Source organism: Oncorhynchus mykiss, chromosome 1 (genome assembly GCF_013265735.2).
Source record: "Oncorhynchus mykiss isolate Arlee chromosome 1, USDA_OmykA_1.1, whole genome shotgun sequence".
NCBI classification, from domain to species: domain Eukaryota; kingdom Metazoa; phylum Chordata; class Actinopteri; order Salmoniformes; family Salmonidae; genus Oncorhynchus; species Oncorhynchus mykiss.
The window spans coordinates 42,794,988-42,812,427 of NC_048565.1; the positions used below are offsets into that span (position 1 = coordinate 42,794,988).

At 45.4% G+C, this 17,440-nt stretch overlaps 1 protein-coding gene across 7 annotated transcripts in view; it reads left to right on the forward strand.

Annotated features, from left to right (window-relative positions):
* The window catches only part of LOC110523110 (protein-methionine sulfoxide oxidase mical3a), a 138,583-nt gene that overhangs the window by 117,861 nt on the left and 3,282 nt on the right, over positions 1 to 17,440 (forward strand). For 2 of the 7 annotated variants that reach the window (XM_036977771.1, XM_036977806.1), the window contains 11 exons: positions 129 to 191; positions 2,422 to 2,496; positions 2,605 to 2,804; positions 2,907 to 4,956; positions 5,176 to 5,270; positions 9,134 to 9,184; positions 10,330 to 10,437; positions 10,923 to 11,016; positions 12,002 to 12,055; positions 12,743 to 12,793; positions 15,493 to 15,558. In XM_036977771.1, coding sequence (XP_036833666.1) covers positions 129 to 191; positions 2,422 to 2,496; positions 2,605 to 2,804; positions 2,907 to 4,956; positions 5,176 to 5,270; positions 9,134 to 9,184; positions 10,330 to 10,437; positions 10,923 to 11,016; positions 12,002 to 12,055; positions 12,743 to 12,793; positions 15,493 to 15,558 — 2,907 coding nt within the window. The remainder of the gene's footprint in view (positions 1 to 128; positions 192 to 2,421; positions 2,497 to 2,604; positions 2,805 to 2,906; positions 4,957 to 5,175; positions 5,271 to 9,133; positions 9,185 to 10,329; positions 10,438 to 10,922; positions 11,017 to 12,001; positions 12,056 to 12,742; positions 12,794 to 15,492; positions 15,559 to 17,440) is intronic. The other 5 variants (XM_036977775.1, XM_036977781.1, XM_036977784.1 and 2 more) reach the window with 5 other exon arrangements.

Sequence of the window (17,440 nt, forward strand, 5' to 3'; positions counted from 1 at the left end):
TTCCTTCATTTATTTTTCTCTTTTTTTTTTATACTGTCTAGTTTGGCTTTGTTTTGTTCTGTTGTTTCTTTCCCAAGTGTCTGTTGTTTTACATTCATTTCCTATCCCAATGTTTGTTTTGAATGTAGCCCCCGCCCACACATCCACTCGTCATGAGGCTGTGCGAGTCTGGTTGGAGTCGGTGTCCGGAGGTAGTGCAGAGATATATATGTGATCATTCTATATGATGATCCCTATATACTTTAGCTCGTAACTCTATGCTACTGTATACCGGCCTTCCTTAGAGCATGGCAGCACACACTCACACAGACCCACACTCACAAGCATGCATGCCGGAATGATGCCACGCAGGAGAGTGTATCTCTCTTGGGGTGAAGCCAACACTTGCACTACCTTTACCACTTCACTCACCACCCAACCCCGCTTCCCTGTGCATCGGACTATACAGTACCTACAGCAAATAGGAGTAGAAGTGGAGACGAGTTGCATAAGGTGTTCTAGACTTGACACATATCTATAGCGGCAAGCACCATCAAGAATGTAAGAGAATGAACTCCCGAGTGGCGCTGTGGTCTAAGACACTGCATCGCAGTGCAAGAGGCGTCGCTGCGGGAGACCCATGGGTTGGCACACAATTGGCCCAGCGTCGTCCGGGTTAGGGGAGGGTTTGGCTGGCAGGGATTGTCCCATCGCGCATTAGCAACTCCTGTGGCGGGCCGGGCGCATTGCACGCTGACACGGTCGCCAGGTGTACGGTGTTTCCTCCAACACATTGGTGCGGCTGGCTTCTGGGTTAAGCAGGCATTGTGTCAAGAAGCAGTGCGGCTTGGTTGGGTTGTGTTTCGGAGGACGCATGGCTCTCGACCTTCGCCTCTCCCGAGTCCGTACGGGACTTGCAGCTACTGTAACTACCAATTGGGGAGAAAAAGAGATAAAAGTTTTTTTAAAACTATTATTCTGCCTGGGGATGGGTATAGGTCGTATTAAAGCCTGTCTGTCAGAGGTCAGGATGTGTTTGGGGTTGAGAGTCAGATCATTCACAGTGTGCCAGGCCAGCCAGGGTAAAGCTCTCTTTAAGCTGTGCTGATAACACATTATAAAGAGTTTCTCCTGTAGGCTACACGTCACACTCACCAGAGCTGTTGCAAGTCTATGGTAGGTTGCCTCTGCCTGCACAGTGGTGTCACTAGGTGGGGAATGAAGGAAGGTGGAGTTGACAATTATAGCGCAGTCATTTCTCTGGAATAGTTGTTTTCCTCTGATATTAACAGTTGCATGTTTCTGAGGTCGGGTGACTCCCATTTGAAGCTTTTTGGAGGGGATTCGTTCTTGACACAAAAAAACATACAAACTAGTAACTCTCTCGCCTACACCTGTAGTGTATCGAGCTCACAAGGACGCTTTGGAGGAGGGATACTTTTGCTTGTCCACTGACATGTGATGCCATTAACCCGTTTTGGTTGTGCAATTGCTTGATGCAAGCGTCATGCTTTGCGTTTTGCAGAAATGGATCAGTGCATGTCTCATACCACTAATCATGCCATGATATATGCTCCTCTTTTTGTTTTAGTGTTTATGTGCAACTATGTCTACATGTTATAATGACGTGTCTGTTAATATCTTACCACAAATCTATTTTTAAAGTTTGTCCCAGAAGTGTACCTTTCCTTAGCCTAGTCTGTAGCAGTTGTTATAGCATAGTTTTCAATAATCCCCTTTCGTTTGCTTTTATCTCATTCCTGTTCTTCACGCTTCACATTTACCCAAAGGCATTTTCTTAAGTATTTGTTTAATAACACTTTGTTTCTTATCTTTTTACTCAGAGGTCAGACATGGAGAGGGTTCAGATTAAGGTTCCTTTAAAAGGCACCAAGAAAGAGGACTTTGACACCCACCCTCTCAAGTTGTTCTGAATTCCTGCTACATTATTTTGTTGAAATATAATTTGATCTCTAAGAAATTAAGCTAATTGTATTGCAACCAAATTGGCCATTTTAAATGTATAGGATTCAAATAATATTCAATAAATATACTACCCAACATCCTATTTGGACCAAACTTTTTTTCTACCAATGTGTAAGACATGGGTAATCAGAAAAATAAATAATTTGAAAACCACCCACTGAAATTGGATGTTGTGTACTATATTTATTGAATATTATATGAACTATAAATTAAAATGGCCAATTTGGATGCAATCAATAGCTTAATTTCTCAGAGATCAAATGATATTTAAACGAAATCATGTTGTAGGAATGCTTATCTTATCTGTTTCTAACTACAGAAACTTTTTCAGAACAATCTGTGATCGTGGGTGTCGTGACTTTCTGAAATGACATGGAACGACCCATTAGACTGTTTTAACCTAACTGAAAGCTCAGTTGATAACCCTGTTTAACTGTATCTCTCCTGTGCCCTCAGAGCCCTGTGAGGATGACGACCCGGAAGCAGAAGTGGGCAGCCATGATTTTGAGCCAGGCACCGAGATGGACCAGGGTATTGAACCAACTTATTCAGCAAATCTCTACTACTTCGTATCTAATACTTTATTGAGGCGTCACAGAAGGCTTATTAAGAACACTGATCTTGTCTATATTATTACAGAGGACATTCCCTCTGACGCGGAGGCGGAGGCTCGTCTGCACCAGTCAGAGTTCAGTGATGCGCTTCCTGAAGAGGACAAGAAGTCGCAGAGTCAGGGGATCACCTATAGCATTGAACAACCTAGTGTCAGTCCAGTGAAGTTAGTTGCGGAAGTTGTGCTCTCGCCAGTCAAACCATCGACTCCACAGCCTGATTTACAAGTAAGAAATGTTTCCCTCTCATCTACTTGTTAGCCATTAGTTCTTGGCATTTAATGACTTCGTCAAAGGCTAAATGCTCCTCTTCCTCTGCTTGTCTTCCAGATGTCTCACACGTCTCCTCCCTACCTGGTCAAATCACCCGGAATGCGCTTTTTCCCAGATCCCTTGGCATTGGAGAACGTCACAATACCCCAGAGGACAGTTCAGACTCCCAACACCAAGAGCCCCCAATACGCTACCCCTGCCCTATCCCCCATTCACTCCCCTGTTCAATCCCCTATTCGCTCCCAGCCTATCCCACTGCCTGAGACGGTCACCCCAAAATCCCCTGTCAACTCTCCACCCTGCTCCTGCCCCCCGACAGGGAACCCGCTGTCTCCCATCTGTGCCCAGCCGCTGCCCTGCCACGAGCCCTCCTCACCCCTCACCTCTGACTCCCCTGTCAGAACTCAGCCTGTCCCTGCCATCACCTCCACTCCGCTGGCCAAACCAGCCTCCTCTGACAGGACTACCCCCGAGCCTCAAAAATCTCTGGACCTCACAGACGAAACCCTGGTGAAGAAGACGGACATCATCGAGGAGTTCTGGCTGAAGAGTGCCGAGATTAGGAAGAGCCTGGGTCTCACCCCACTGGACCGTAGCAGCAGCAGCAAAGCCCCAGAGAAGGGTCATGTTACTGTGGGTAAGGTGCCCACTCCGGACTCCCCCTCGACCAAGTCCTATACCTCAGAGGATCTCTCAGAGGAGCTTAGGCCTTCCCCTTCTCCCTTCACCGGTCGCTCGGTCATTCGCAGGCTGAACATTACAGTGGAGGGCCAGGTCATCTCCCCTGCGGAGCCCAAGAGCATTGGCTCAGGACGGAGGGACCTCAGCAGCAGCTCCGGCCTAGGCCTCAACGGCAGCATGGCCACCAACCAGACCAGCCAGGCGGCCAGTGACAGCTACCACACTTCCGACTCCACCATGCTCACCCCACCATCCAGCCCCCCGCCGCCCCCGCCCAACGAGGAGCCAGCTACTCTCAGGCAGCAGCAGAAGCACCAGGTGTCCTGGGACAATGGGATCGATGGCCCCACTACACCTGAGCCAGCCAAGAAGCCAGCCAAGGCCGCACTCACCAAGACCAACAGCCCTGTGCCTGCACCAAGGACCCAACTCAGCCCTGTGTCTATGCCAGTATCTGCGCCCAAGCCTGCCCCCAGGACTACACCGGTCACCTCGCCAGTCACCTCGCCGGTCACAGCTCCGGTCACTCCGTTGGTGGTCATGAGACGGGAGAAGAGCAGCAAACCACGTCGGGAGGAGGTGAGGAAGTCATTCGTGGAGTGTGTGGCGGAGATCCCGTTTGCGGACGATGTGGAGGACACGTACGACGAGCGGACGCCGGACACAACCATGGACAGGTTCTACACTCTGCCCAGCAGCAAGCCCAACAGGGAGAGGGAGAAGCGTCCCCTGCACCTGGCCCTGGCCATGGAAAACGGAAAGCCCATTTTCCCTGTGAACCAGCAGGCCTCGAAGAGCCAGAAGGCCCAGCAGTTCTCCCCGGAGGCCAAGGAAATAGCAGAGGAACGGATGAGAGCCAGAGAGAAGTCCATCAAGAGCCAAGCTCTGAAGGAAGCCATGGCCAAGCAGCTCAACAAGATGAAAGAGACGGACACTGCCAAGGGCGCCGCCGCCACGGCTAAAGTGGTGTGGAACGTGGCCTCATCAGAGACTTCCGGGAAAAGTACTAAGAAGTCATCCGGTTCTCCAAAGACGTATGCAGTGAAATCTCTTGAGTCGAAGAAGGCTGAGACTCTATCAGAGCGTTTCTTTAGCAGTCAGGGTAACAAGAGTCTGGACAGCTCGACCGTCTCCTCCGACGGCTCCGCCTCGGGGGGCAAGAGCAAGAAGCGCGGCTCGCTTTTCTCACCGCGCAAGAACAAGAAGGAGAAGAAAGCCAAGAATGAAAGCCAGCTCTCGGTCAAGCACGGCACAGACGAGACGCCGTCGCCGCCCAAACACAAGTCCCTGTGGAAGGCTGTGTTCTCGGGGTACAAGAAAGACAAGAAGAAGAATAAGGACGACAAGTCATGTCCCAGCACGCCATCCAGCTCCAACACCAACGACTCCGGGAAGAAGCGATTGTCGCCTCTCGGCAGGTCGTCAGGTGAGACTGACAGAGAAACACAGGATGTCATGGAGTCTATAGTTTACCATGGTATACCATGGCCTGTAGTTTACCATGTACCACTTGCTTAGAGCAAGGCATTTAGTCTTGATGTCAGTGTTTGGTTATATGTTCCTGGCTAGTTATTTTAGTTATGGTCACACCAAGTCCAGAGAGAAATAACAGGTAGTTATGCTGTCTTTGTTTTTTCCATTCCAGATTTGAAGTCGCGCAGAAACCTGAGCTTCTCTGAGGACTCGGATCTGTCATGTGATGATGTGCTGGAGAGGTCTTCTCAGAAGTCTAGGACAGACGTGAGTCATGCTTGTCACTCAGAGTTTTATTTTCATCCATCACCGGTTCACACTGGAAAACCTCACCCCAACTGTGGTCATTTTTGTGTGTTTTCATATGCTGTTTTAAATCCTTTATATTCCAAGCGGCATACAGACATCTTTGACCTAGTGTCAGGCATTCAGAAGGAAACGACAAAGGAGGAAAAAGCGGGGGAGAGAAAAAGGCAAAAAATAAGGGAGAGGGGAAAAGAAAGAGGTCGGGACCTTGATCGAATCATAGAAAAAGAGGAAGAGGAGGTACTACACTTGGTGCTACAGTGGGATGAATGCTTTTGAATTTCAAACAAGCATAACAATTCAAATGTTGAATGTAAATTACTATTCATTTTTTGGTTATTTTCTGGTTAGAATCCCAGACACCCTAACTCAACCTAAAACAGTATTATAAAAAGATTTTCCATTACATTTTTTGCCATTTTATTCTGTCTGCAAGCAAAGTAACAAACTATTAGTATTAATAGTATTACTATTGGTATTAATAGTAGGGATTGGTTGAAGTTCAATGTTAAATGAAAATCTCCATACCATCATATCAAAGCCAATATGACACCAATGTTGATGAAAATGGTCAACAACTCTTGTAGCTTTCTCCAGTAACCACGAGCACAACCGTGAGAACTATAAAGTAAATCAAAATACAGTTAAGCACACTCTTACAACCTTCTCATCTTACGAGTGACTTATTAGCTTGGTATAACTCTGAAGTGCTGACATACATTAACAGTTTAGCCGGCGCTATAACAGTATCAGATTAAACACACGAATAAAGGAAAAATAACTAATTAGCTGCTTATTACAGAAGGGAGGAAATCAAACTTCACCCTTATTATTCCTGGCATGAATTAACACTTCATCCTTAATTATTTTAACGTTATCATCCTAACATACACACTGCAACCTTTACGAACTACACCTGATGACATGAAAACTTAGCTAACACAGCGTGGGATTGCCTTCCCTCCAAAGGTGCGTTGCTACAATACTGTCCCCGTTACAACAGTTATTAGCTACGTAGTTCCGCTTGTCTTATCATTTCCCCCTCATAGCGAACACGTAAACCATTCAAACAAAAAACAACATAGACTTACATGTTACTTGTCAGTTACAACTCTGCCTGTGTGAAGCTAGCCGCAATAAGGATTAGCCACAATAGTGGAATTTGCGATTCGCCTTTAAAATAAAAGCCCGCCATTTGAAAGTTCAACAAAATACAATAATTTGTTAATTTGACATATAAATCAGTTGAAATCGCACTGTGGAAGTATTAGACTTTGTAATTGCATTGGGGGCATACTGACCGTGTACACAGAGTATACAAAACATTAAGAACACCTGCTCTTTCCATGATAGACTGACCAGGTGAATCCACGTGAACGCTATGATCGATTATTGATGTCACTAAATCCACTTCAAATCAGTGAAGATGAAGGGGAGGAGACAAGTTAAAGAAGGATTTTTAAGTCTCGAGACAATTGAGATTGATTGTGTATGTGTGCCACAACTGTGGGAAGCATTGGAGTCAACATGGGCCAGCATCCCTGTGGAACGCTTTCGTCGCCTTGTAGATTCCATACTCTGACGATTTGAGGCTGTTCTGAGGGCAAAAGGGGGGGTGCAACTCAATATAAGGACGGTATCCTTAATGTTTTGTACACTCTGTGTATATGCACTGTACAGCCTAACCTATGGATGTTGCACCCATGTAATGGAGTATCAGCCTACCCAGTGACACTCACAGAACTGTGTAGAGTTGACACAAACGGGCAGCCAGGGGGGACACCGCGACCGAGTTTGTGAAATCCTGATCAAGGACAGGAGTTAAATTGAATTAGTTTTACGTGTATCAGTGAACAGTCAAAATATGCAGTGTCTGGCAAATTCAAAGTGTTTAGTTCCGCAGCTGCTGCTGCTCTGTATCTGTGGAGGTTTATCCATTAGAATAGATGGAGCTCAGGGCCAGAGGCTAGCATTCCTCATGCTAACCTTTTTTAAATACTTTCCAAAACAACTCGTCGTTAATGTCTTGCCCACGGTTATGATTTCAACAGACTCTGAACGTGTATCAGAGCCTCAATGGGCATGGCAAGCATGACTTCAGTCATGGCTCCAACACTGAATATGTCTGATAGTACAGCATAAAACGTGTGTTTAGCAACAACAACAAAATAACTAAATGTAATTTCATGTTCGTTAACAGTGGATCTTTTCACTACAAGGGATCTGGCCCTGTGACGCTCATTGAGGAACATCAGGGATCATTTATCCAGAATAGTCTCAATTAGTTTTGTCGTTCTGTGGTTTGTTTAGTGTTTGTCGTTTTTTAGAGACGTTGAGTAGTTTAATGTCAGTTCTGTGGAGTGAAATAGTACCTTTACTTCTCACTGAAATAGGTAGTCTACTGTATGTAATTGTCACTTATTTTTGTCTCAGACTGCTCTGCTAGTAGCAGTGCAGATTCATCTACACTTAACAAAAATATAAACGCAACATGTAAAGTGTTGCTCCCATTTTTCATTAGCTGAAATAAAAGATCCTAGAATTTTTCCATACCCACAAAAGGCTTATTTCTGTCAAATTCTGTGCGCAAATTGTTTTACATCCCTGTTAATGAGCATTTCTCTTTTGCCAAGATAATCCATCCACCTGACAGGTTTGGTGTATCAAGAAGCTGATTAAACAGCATGATCATTACACAGGTGCTGGGGACAAAAAAAGGCCACTCTAAAACGTGCAGTTTTGTCACGCAACACAATGCCACAGATGTCTCAAGTTTTAAGGGAGCGTGCAATTGGCATGCTGACTGCAGGATTGTCCACCAAAGCTGTTGCCAGATAATTGTAATGTTATCTTCTCTACTATAAGCCGCCTCCAATGTCTTTTTAGACATTATGGCAGTATGTCCAACCGGCCTCACAATCGCAGACCATATGTATGGTGTCGTGTGGGCAAGCGGTTAGTTGATGTCAACGTTGTAAACGGAGTGCCCCATGGTGGTGGTGGGGTTATGGTATGGGTGGGCATAAGCTACGGACAACAAACACAATTGCATTTTATCGATGGCAATTTGAATGCACAGAGATACCGTGACGAGATCCTGAGGTCCATTGTCGTGCCATTTACCCGCTGCCATCACCAAATGTCCGTTCCTCCGTGGCTTGCGTATTCACCAGACATGTCACCCATGGAGCATGTTTAGGATGCTCTGGATCGGCGTGTACGACAGTGTATTTCAGTTCCCGCCAATATCCAGCAACTTGACACAGCTTTTGAAGAGGAGTGGGACAACATTCCACAGGCCTTAATCAACAGCCTGATTAACTCTATGGGAAGGAGATGTGTCACGCTGCATGAGGAAAATGGTGGTCACACCAGATACCAAACCCCCCCCTCCCCAATCTGTATTCCCAGTTATGTGAAAATCCATAGATTAGGGCTTAATTCATTTATTTCAATTGACTGATTTCCTGATATGAACTGTAATTCAAATCTTTGAAGTTGTTGCTTTTATATTTTAGTTCAGTATATTTTTGAGCAAAGTCTTCTCATGAATATAGTCAGCTGTTTTGCGTCAATGTTTTCTTCATGTTGTCTCTGGACTACTTGGGTATCTATTTTAAATACAAATGATTTGAGTTCAATGTTTGATGAATAATTCATGGTAGAAATGTAGATTCACCACTCATCACTGCACCCTCATCTTTGTGTTGATGGGGGGAGGAGGGGGGGGGGGGGGGGGCTTTTAACATTGCCTGTTTGATTGTACCCATTTAATCATTCCATTTGTTTGTTTTCTTTTTTCTGTTTGTTTTGTTTTCCCCAAGTCTGTTTATGTCCCTCACGCATTGGCGTTCAAGAGAGCGTACGCCACCAAGGTAGTGTGTACACACATGTTCATTGGCCCACGTCATATTACCCCAGCGCATGCGCCAACCGTTGCACTACTACCCTAACCATCTACGTCCATTTTGCCACAGTGGCCACCGTGACCGCATACCTAACCATTACTCTTCAGATGCATGCCACAGCGCCCTCACCCTCTGCTGGAGGTCCAAACTACTGCAGTCCTCATTCTTCGGGTCACAATGAATGACAACTTTTCAATATGCCTACCCGTGCTGTTCCTCCGTCTGCTCCGGTCTTTTTGTCGATCACCTTCTCTTTTGTCTCTACTGGTCTGATGTTAACCCACTGTTCTCCAGCGCTGCTGTCAGATCCACTTGGATTCTAGCTACCTCTCCTTGTTGCAGTCTGCTCCTTTTCTATACCACTATCTATTTTCCTCGATCACTCCAGTTTAAAAAAAAAAAGATTAAATGTTTAATTTGTTTTAAGACTTTTTTTCCCCCACTCCAAATTCAAATGTTTATTGCATACAAGTAAGAACTGAAAGAGGACAAGAACCTTGTTAAACGTACATAGACCAACTCATAAAATGTGATGGAAAATGTTCCATGCATTTCTGATCATTTATAGGCTTGTAGACTGGGGAAATATTGCGAGTTGGAGAAGTGATATAAGGAAATCTAAGGAATATCATATATTTGTAGTTTTGTCTGTTCAGTTTGGATTGTGTGTTGTGAACTTCAGGTTGTACTAGAGCAGATTGTGGTAGCTGCCCGTCTATAAGATCCCTGTAGTTAGTCTTACCCTTTGAGCCCTGTCCTAATTATGCCATTTCTAGAATTGGCGAGCTCTTCTCGTACTCTCAATGGTAGACTTTGGTATAAGTGATTGCCACCTCCCAGAAAGAAACACCAGTTTTCTATTTAATTCCACTGTGGAGGAGGAGAGCTATCATTCTCTGGTGTTTTCCTGCGATGTCATAGATTGTTGATTTCATTAGACCATGTCAGTCACCCCTGTAAGCGCTCGCTGGACTCTTCACTGTAGAAAATGATCTGTGAATGTTCTGTGAACAGAGCGGTTCCACTGTCCTGTCTTGTGAAGGGCCTAGTTCCCACAGAGCTGGATGGGCCATCAGTCAAAGGCCTCTGACATGGTTGTAATGCTGTTTCAGAAAACCTACACAGAGGAGGAGCTCAATGCCAAGCTGACACGTAGGGTACAGAAAGCTGCCCGGCGACAGGCCAAGCAGGAGGAGCTGAAGAGACTGCACAGAGCCCAGGTAAGCAGCCAATAGGATATTTTGTGTTCGGGGGTGGGGGGGGGGGGACTTTGTGGGTGGATTAAGTAACTTCTGTATGAGTCCACACTGCACAGGAGTGTTTAACCGGTGAACCAAGACCGCTGTGAATTATGAATGATTTTAGCAAGCCCCAATTTGATGTCTTTGAAGATCATCAAACCAGAACTCCCATGCAGAGATCAAGACAATACTAATTAGCTATGCATCCTCGGTGTTGCCGCTCATGAATATTTGATAAGACAAAAAGTAAGCCTATTTATAGAAGAACAAAAACAGATCCAACTTTGAGACGGTAAGTATTAAGAGGGTTTCAGACACGACCTTTAAACTCTTCTCATACAAATGTTTTTTTTGCCTATTGGAACTGTGTCGGTTCATTCAAATGTTTTGGATCTGTGGGCTATGAGAGACTCTCCCAGACCGTGTGTGTGTGTGTGTTCTGAATGGTTTGTTTCCTCCTTCAGACCATCCAGAGGCAGTTGGAGCAGGTGGAGGAGAAACAGAGACAGCTGGAGGAGAGGGGTGTGGCCGTGGAGAAAGCCCTGCGAGGGGAAGCAGGTATATATCTGTCACTCTTATGTCTTCTTATTCTGATTGAGTTACATACCCCAAGGGCCCGCCCGTGGGGTGTGGTCATGCATTTTAAATGTTGGGATTGGGGAAAGAGTTTGGAGATGTTCATTCAGTTTGTTGATGCACGCGTGTCCTAGTTGGGCGGAGGTGATGCTCTTCAACAATATGTTGATGAATATGTTCATCTCTATTTTACAATTCTATATGTTATATGCTACTATACGCTGTTTGTATACTAAATACATTCTGGTTATGCAAGTACAGATTTGACTGTTTGCCCTCTAAATCAACTCAACCACTCTCAAACGCTGTTACTGAGGGTTTGTTGACCGTGTAACAATGTTCCTCGAAACATGCGTTGAAGTGGTTTTGATAGCAGCAGACTAGACTTCTAAAAGTTATGCTTTTCACAAACCCAGTCACCCAGGTTTTGCAATGAATGAAAGTATGTCTTACATGTATAGAAATCCTACTCTCGGATATGCAGTGTCTGCGGTATCTGTTACTCTGAAGCGATGCATTCAAACCGTGCAAGACAAGGGACTATCACAGACATCTGTACTTTCGCTCGGTGAAGAAGTCATTATTGGTTACTGTAGAACATGATACAATGCTAACCCAGCTTTAGGAGGGTTTCAATGCATGTAGAGTATAGCATAGCTAGAACATAATCGGTCACTTTTCGAGGGATACATTTTAGTCTGAATATAATCTCTAATTACTTGTAATCTACATGATGTCTGCTGAATACGACACAAGCTGGTGAATGCTGGCTTATAAAATAGCTATGGTGATGTTCTACACCCCCAAGAATGAGACCAATTGAATGACAACCTTGAGGTGTAGGAGTCGATCTTGATTGGTCATTGTGCTTATTTTACTAAAACTTTTTTCCCCCCATCAAATTTCTCTCAAATTGACTGTTTCTCTCAAATTGACTTTAACCTCTCTATTGTCTACTCTTTTAAAGGATTGTATAAAGGGACTTATTGTACTATACCAAAACAACACAAAAGACGATCAGGTATTAGACTCACTGTAGTTTAACACAAGACCCGTACTGTACATGCCAATAGTGGTGACACTGCAACAGTCTTCCATCTCTGAACATTTGATCTTTGTACTCTCATTTATTTTCTGTCGGTCATCGTCTTGAGCTGCATGCGATTAGGAGGATGTCTGTTTCAACATAGATTTGTGTGTGCTCACACTGGATGTGGTTGTCCTCTTTCTAGAAGGGTTCATCGGCGCCAAGATTGAGTTGAATTTTGCCCCAAAGGGCTTCCATATCGTGCAACATTGTGTTTTATCTGTCGGTATGGTCAATAATCAAAAGTGGGGATATTTACAAGAAATTTGAACCCACCGACCCTTTGGGTTATATCACAATGACTCTCCAGAGCTGGTGTTGCCTCCTACACACACTGTTCATAACTTGTACACAGAGGCAGTACCCAGCCATACAGCAAATCTATGTAGCCATCCTGTCATTACGGAAAATACCATGTAGTACAAGCCAATATGTGTACTTGACTGCATTTGTTTTGTGGTGAGTACTTGGGTGTATGTTGTAGTGTGTGTGTGTGAATGTGACGTGTATGCAATCACATGCATGACCCTGTTGTTGCAGATTGGTGTAGCCCAGTGGTGGCTGTGTGTGTGTGTGTGTGTGTGTACAATAACTCGTATCTCTAATATATCCCTGTTGTAGACTATTGGGGAGAGTCTAATTACAGTGAAATCCTGGACTTGCATCTGGGCGGTATGTATTTCAAATCTGTCGCTTCCAACTAACTAACAGCTAACCCACCTATTTGTCTTCCCCCAGCTATGCTACCGGTCTGGAGCTTGTTTCCTCTTAGCTACGTCCCCTGCTGCTGCAGTAGCAGTACTTCCAGCACACACAGTCCGAAAGATCACACACTTATCTCGTCGTCTTAAGATAGTCTGATCATTTTCAAAACCTCTTTGAACATTGTAACGTTAACGCCGCTGCATTGATTACATAATATGATTTTACGGCGGTGGTAAATGTCAACGCCTTAATGCTTTGTGTACAAGTTAATGATCACATCGACAAAAGAAAAATTCACGCATGCTAACACCTAACTGGAAAGTAGTGCAGCCCTGCCTCTTACTGACCCCTAAACTCCTAACTAAACCCATGGCCTGGCCCTTGACTAGCCCCTAGCCCACCCCTACTACCTTAGAGCTGTGTGCTGTCGTACTAAATCCATCCCTGTAGTCCCAGCTCTGGTGCCACTGCTCCTCGGCCTCTACCATACCTGCCCCGTTGCATAACTCCCTGTACTGTACGTGTCCGTGCTGAAAGGCACCCGGTTCCCTATATAGTGCACTGCTTTTGAACAGGGCCCTATATGGTGCATTACAGTTGACCAGGGCACATAGGGCGCTGGTCAAAAGTAGTGCACCACATCGGGAAAAGGGTTTGGGCCCTGGTCAGAAATAGTGCACCACACAGGGCCATAGGGCTCTGGTCAAAAGAAGTGCACTACATAGGGAATAGGGTGCCATTTGGGACACAACCTGTGATTGTCCAACAGAGTCTCCGTCTTATTGACCCAGGGTGGATGTGGTGTGTGTCCGTCCGACTGTTGGACTGTTATTCTCTCTGTGATGATGCTGTCCAGCCATGTTGTCGTTGTCCCCACCCATTAGACAGCAGATGGTGTGGAGTGTTGTAACACTGGGAAAAATCTATCTGGCCATTGTTCCCCCCGATTTTAATATGATCACATTCATGAATTCCATGCCCCCTTTGATGATTGTTCTTCACTTTCTCACTTTGTGGTTTATCGTGCCTCGGTTCAATTGCATGCCACCATCATAAATGTTTAGTTTCTTGAGATAAGGAATCCATTGCACAGAAGGTAAGTATTTCTGGAAGACACCATTGACACTTGGTTTGATCCTCCAAACTGAATTCCGTGGTCTCGAGCTTTTGGGCTGTGTGGAGGAGAAGGTGTGCATGGTCTGCATTCTGCAGGTTGGGCCTGGTCTGGTACAGTGTCGGACTGGCTTTGGCTGAGTCGTGCTCCGCGACACAGGCTGTTGTGAGAAGCAGCATGGCTGTGCTGTGTGTGTAGTAGCCCTGCAGGGGGTGCTAAAGGCTAGTGAATAAAACTGTCACGCTCTCGCTTTTGGCCAGCAGGGTTGACTGCAGCGACACATCTTGTCTATCACTCCATTTATGACCATAATCACCTCCAATAGGCATGCTAGTTTCACATTCCACTGATTCTCAATGATTTGGAAATTCATATGCATGTTCTGTTACATAACTTTGATTTCATGATGAGGTGCGAGGCAGAAGCAATCCGCTCTAAAAGTCTGCCAGCAGTGAGTGTATAAGCGATAAGCCTTTCTTGTTTGAGTCAAGAGTTATGATGATTCTACATGGTAGTTCTTCCGACACATCCTCCTCCTATCCTCTGTGATAGTCCCTTGTGGTTCAATTTCCCCGCATTCCATTCTCTCCCAGCTCTTTCACCCCAGGTCTCAGACTTTTCAGTACATTGTGAGTTTCCTGTCTGTATCGGTGTGTGACCGTCGATGACACCATCCCTCCTCTTCACATGTCCTATCAAGATCCTTCCCATTGTGTGTTCCGTACCCTGGGATAGAATGCTCTTCCTTGTTGAGAGAATTCAATTATTTTGTCTATTTTCCACTTTACTAACTCTACTATATCCAGCAGATAGTATGAACTAGTTTTCTGTGAGAACATTCTCACAGAGGTTCACATGCATTTCTACGAAATGCTCATTTGCACTTCAAAATAGCGTCAAAAAATACAAGTTACGTTTACCTGGAAGAGCTGAAATATTTTCAAGGATGGAATAATGAAATCATCTGAGCGGGAAATAGTTATTTTCTATTTCTGTAAACCTTCGAGTGATGATGAATATAAAGCTGTTTTTATTTGGATGAATCCAATTTGCAGAGCATTGTCAACACATCACACAACATTGATGTTGCAAAAGCTCCTGTGTAGCACCATAGAACTCTGTGGACACAATACTGTCTTTCTGAGTTTGAGGGGTATTATTCAGATGAACAGATGAAAGAACAAGATTATTTTCCCTCCTGTTCTCTAGCCCTTTGTTTTTACTCTCCTCCCTCCCTCCCTCCCTTCCTCCCTCCCTCCCTCCCTCCCTCCCTCCCTCCCTCCCTCCCTCCCTCCCTCCCTCCCTCCCTCCCTCCCTCCACACAACTGATCTCTATCACCTCCTCTCTCAAGGTGTTTTCAGTTCTCCCCCCCTAGTGCTCTCACTCTTTTAGATTTTTATCCTCACTGTTGTTTCTTCCTCACCTTCCCCCCTCCTTCACTTCCTCTCACGCTTTATGCCCTCTACACTTTCTTCTCTGTGTCTATCACCTCTTCCTCCACTCTTCCGCTCTTCCACTCCTTGGCACTCTTTCACCACGTTGTGGAAGTAGTTGAGCCTTTTGTCGGGACCCCTCGCCGAAGACCTATCTCCTTCTGCCCCTGCTGTTCCCCTGAAGGTAACGTAATCTATTGCCTCCGCTGCATCCGGTTGCTGCGGGTTACCATGGCAACCGACCACCAGGATCCACAGAGCCGGGCTCCTCCCGCCTGGTCTCCTGAAACTCCTCCTCCCTCTCCTCCTCCTCACCCTCTGTGTGCCCGGGCTCAGTAGATTTCCTCATGTCACCGTTGTGTATCTGCCATAGTCGTATCACACTACATTCAACAGTACAGTACACACTGTTATGTAGATATTTGGGAACTTGCTGGAACGATGTAGAACATAAGGACAGGACATGTCTATGCTACTGATGTACTTTTTGGTTTGTTGAGCTGAGGATACTCAGAAACCTAGTTCACATTGCCAACAATAGTACTTTTAAAAGGTTTATATAGTGACTGTCATGAATCAACCATATATACATTGACGTTTCTATAGACCCTTTCCCAGATGATCTTGCCCTTGAGTTTAACAGTCTCAGGCAGAACATGGGTCAAAGCCCTCAACCCTAGTAAACAACTATCGTACACACCTTTTTCCATCATTCTAAGTAGCTGCAGCTAAAGCTAAAAACAAAAGCTAAAGGGGAAACCTCCTCTACTTCAGTGTGAAGTGTTTAATCAACAGCATGTCCTCTGTTTGCTGTAAAACGAATGGACATTTGCACGACTGAATGGTCTAGTCTCTCTATAGTGCGTGAAGGCTGCCAGACAGCCTCTGTCCCTCGACTATAGTGTGTTGCAACTAGACCGTGTGTGACGAGGTTGTGGGAAAGAGAACGAAATACCTACGTCTGACACGTCTCAGTTTTGCATATTCTACCAACATACAGATTAGGGGATAAGTGGAACTTCTTGAGAAGCCTGCTGATCAATGTAGCAAACAAAACATGCCTGTGTGTGTTCTGTGCGATCGGGTTTTCAGGCTGGTGTGTTTTTATTGCTAATTCTGTGGTTCTTCTCTCCTGTGTTCTGGGAACCTGGGCTGAGGGTGGTGGTGGACGAGGCGCAAAGAGAGAGGGAGAGAAAAGCAAGCACATTTTTGGATAAGTTAGCAAATCCACCTGTTTCCATCTCTTCTTTGTCCTGTCTGAGGAACCCTGCTTTGCCTCTCTCTGTCCTTGTCTGTTAATCAGCGAAAGCCGGCAGCAGCACCCAAGAGCACAGCCATTCGATTTTTGTGTGTACTGTGTTTTTCCTTTTCGTTTTGCAAGAGACTCAACCACTCCAGCTAAGTACGTCATGCTGCATCAATGGTTTGCCCCCCCCACCCAGTGTCTCATTGAAACCGCTTGGCTCCACCTGCGTGCGACAGATAGCATAGCATGGACTGGCCGCCTTTACAGTGGCACAAGGAAAAAGGTTCTGCAGCCCCTGGCTGCACTGGCCCTTGACTGCAGTAATGCATGCCAAATGCCTGTAGAGGCTTCCCTCTCAGGCAGACCTAATAGGAGAGTGTGATCGCTTCACTATTGGTCGAAATGACAGATCGGCGTCACCATTTGACCCAGTAGAAGCTGTAGGGACTATGAAATAATTCATAACATGGGTGTTATGAAACCACTCCGCATAAATAGGATCCGACAAAATCCTTTATTTCTGCTGGTGGTTCATTGTTGCATGTAGGGATGTCAAACTTCCATTGAGATAGAACACCAGAATAGTTGTATCTCTGTGTAAAAAGTCCATAGGTTCCATGGGTACAATGTGGTGGAATAGCCAGGTTTTCTACTCCCTACCCATGGCCCTCTCTGTAAGGGACACACACACACTGGTAGGAGACGTCCACTGCTCTGAACATACAGTGGTAGAGCATGGCGTTTCCAACGCCAGGATAGTGTGTTTGATTCCCAGGACCACCCGAATGATACAAATGTAAGCAGGCATGACTGTAAGTTG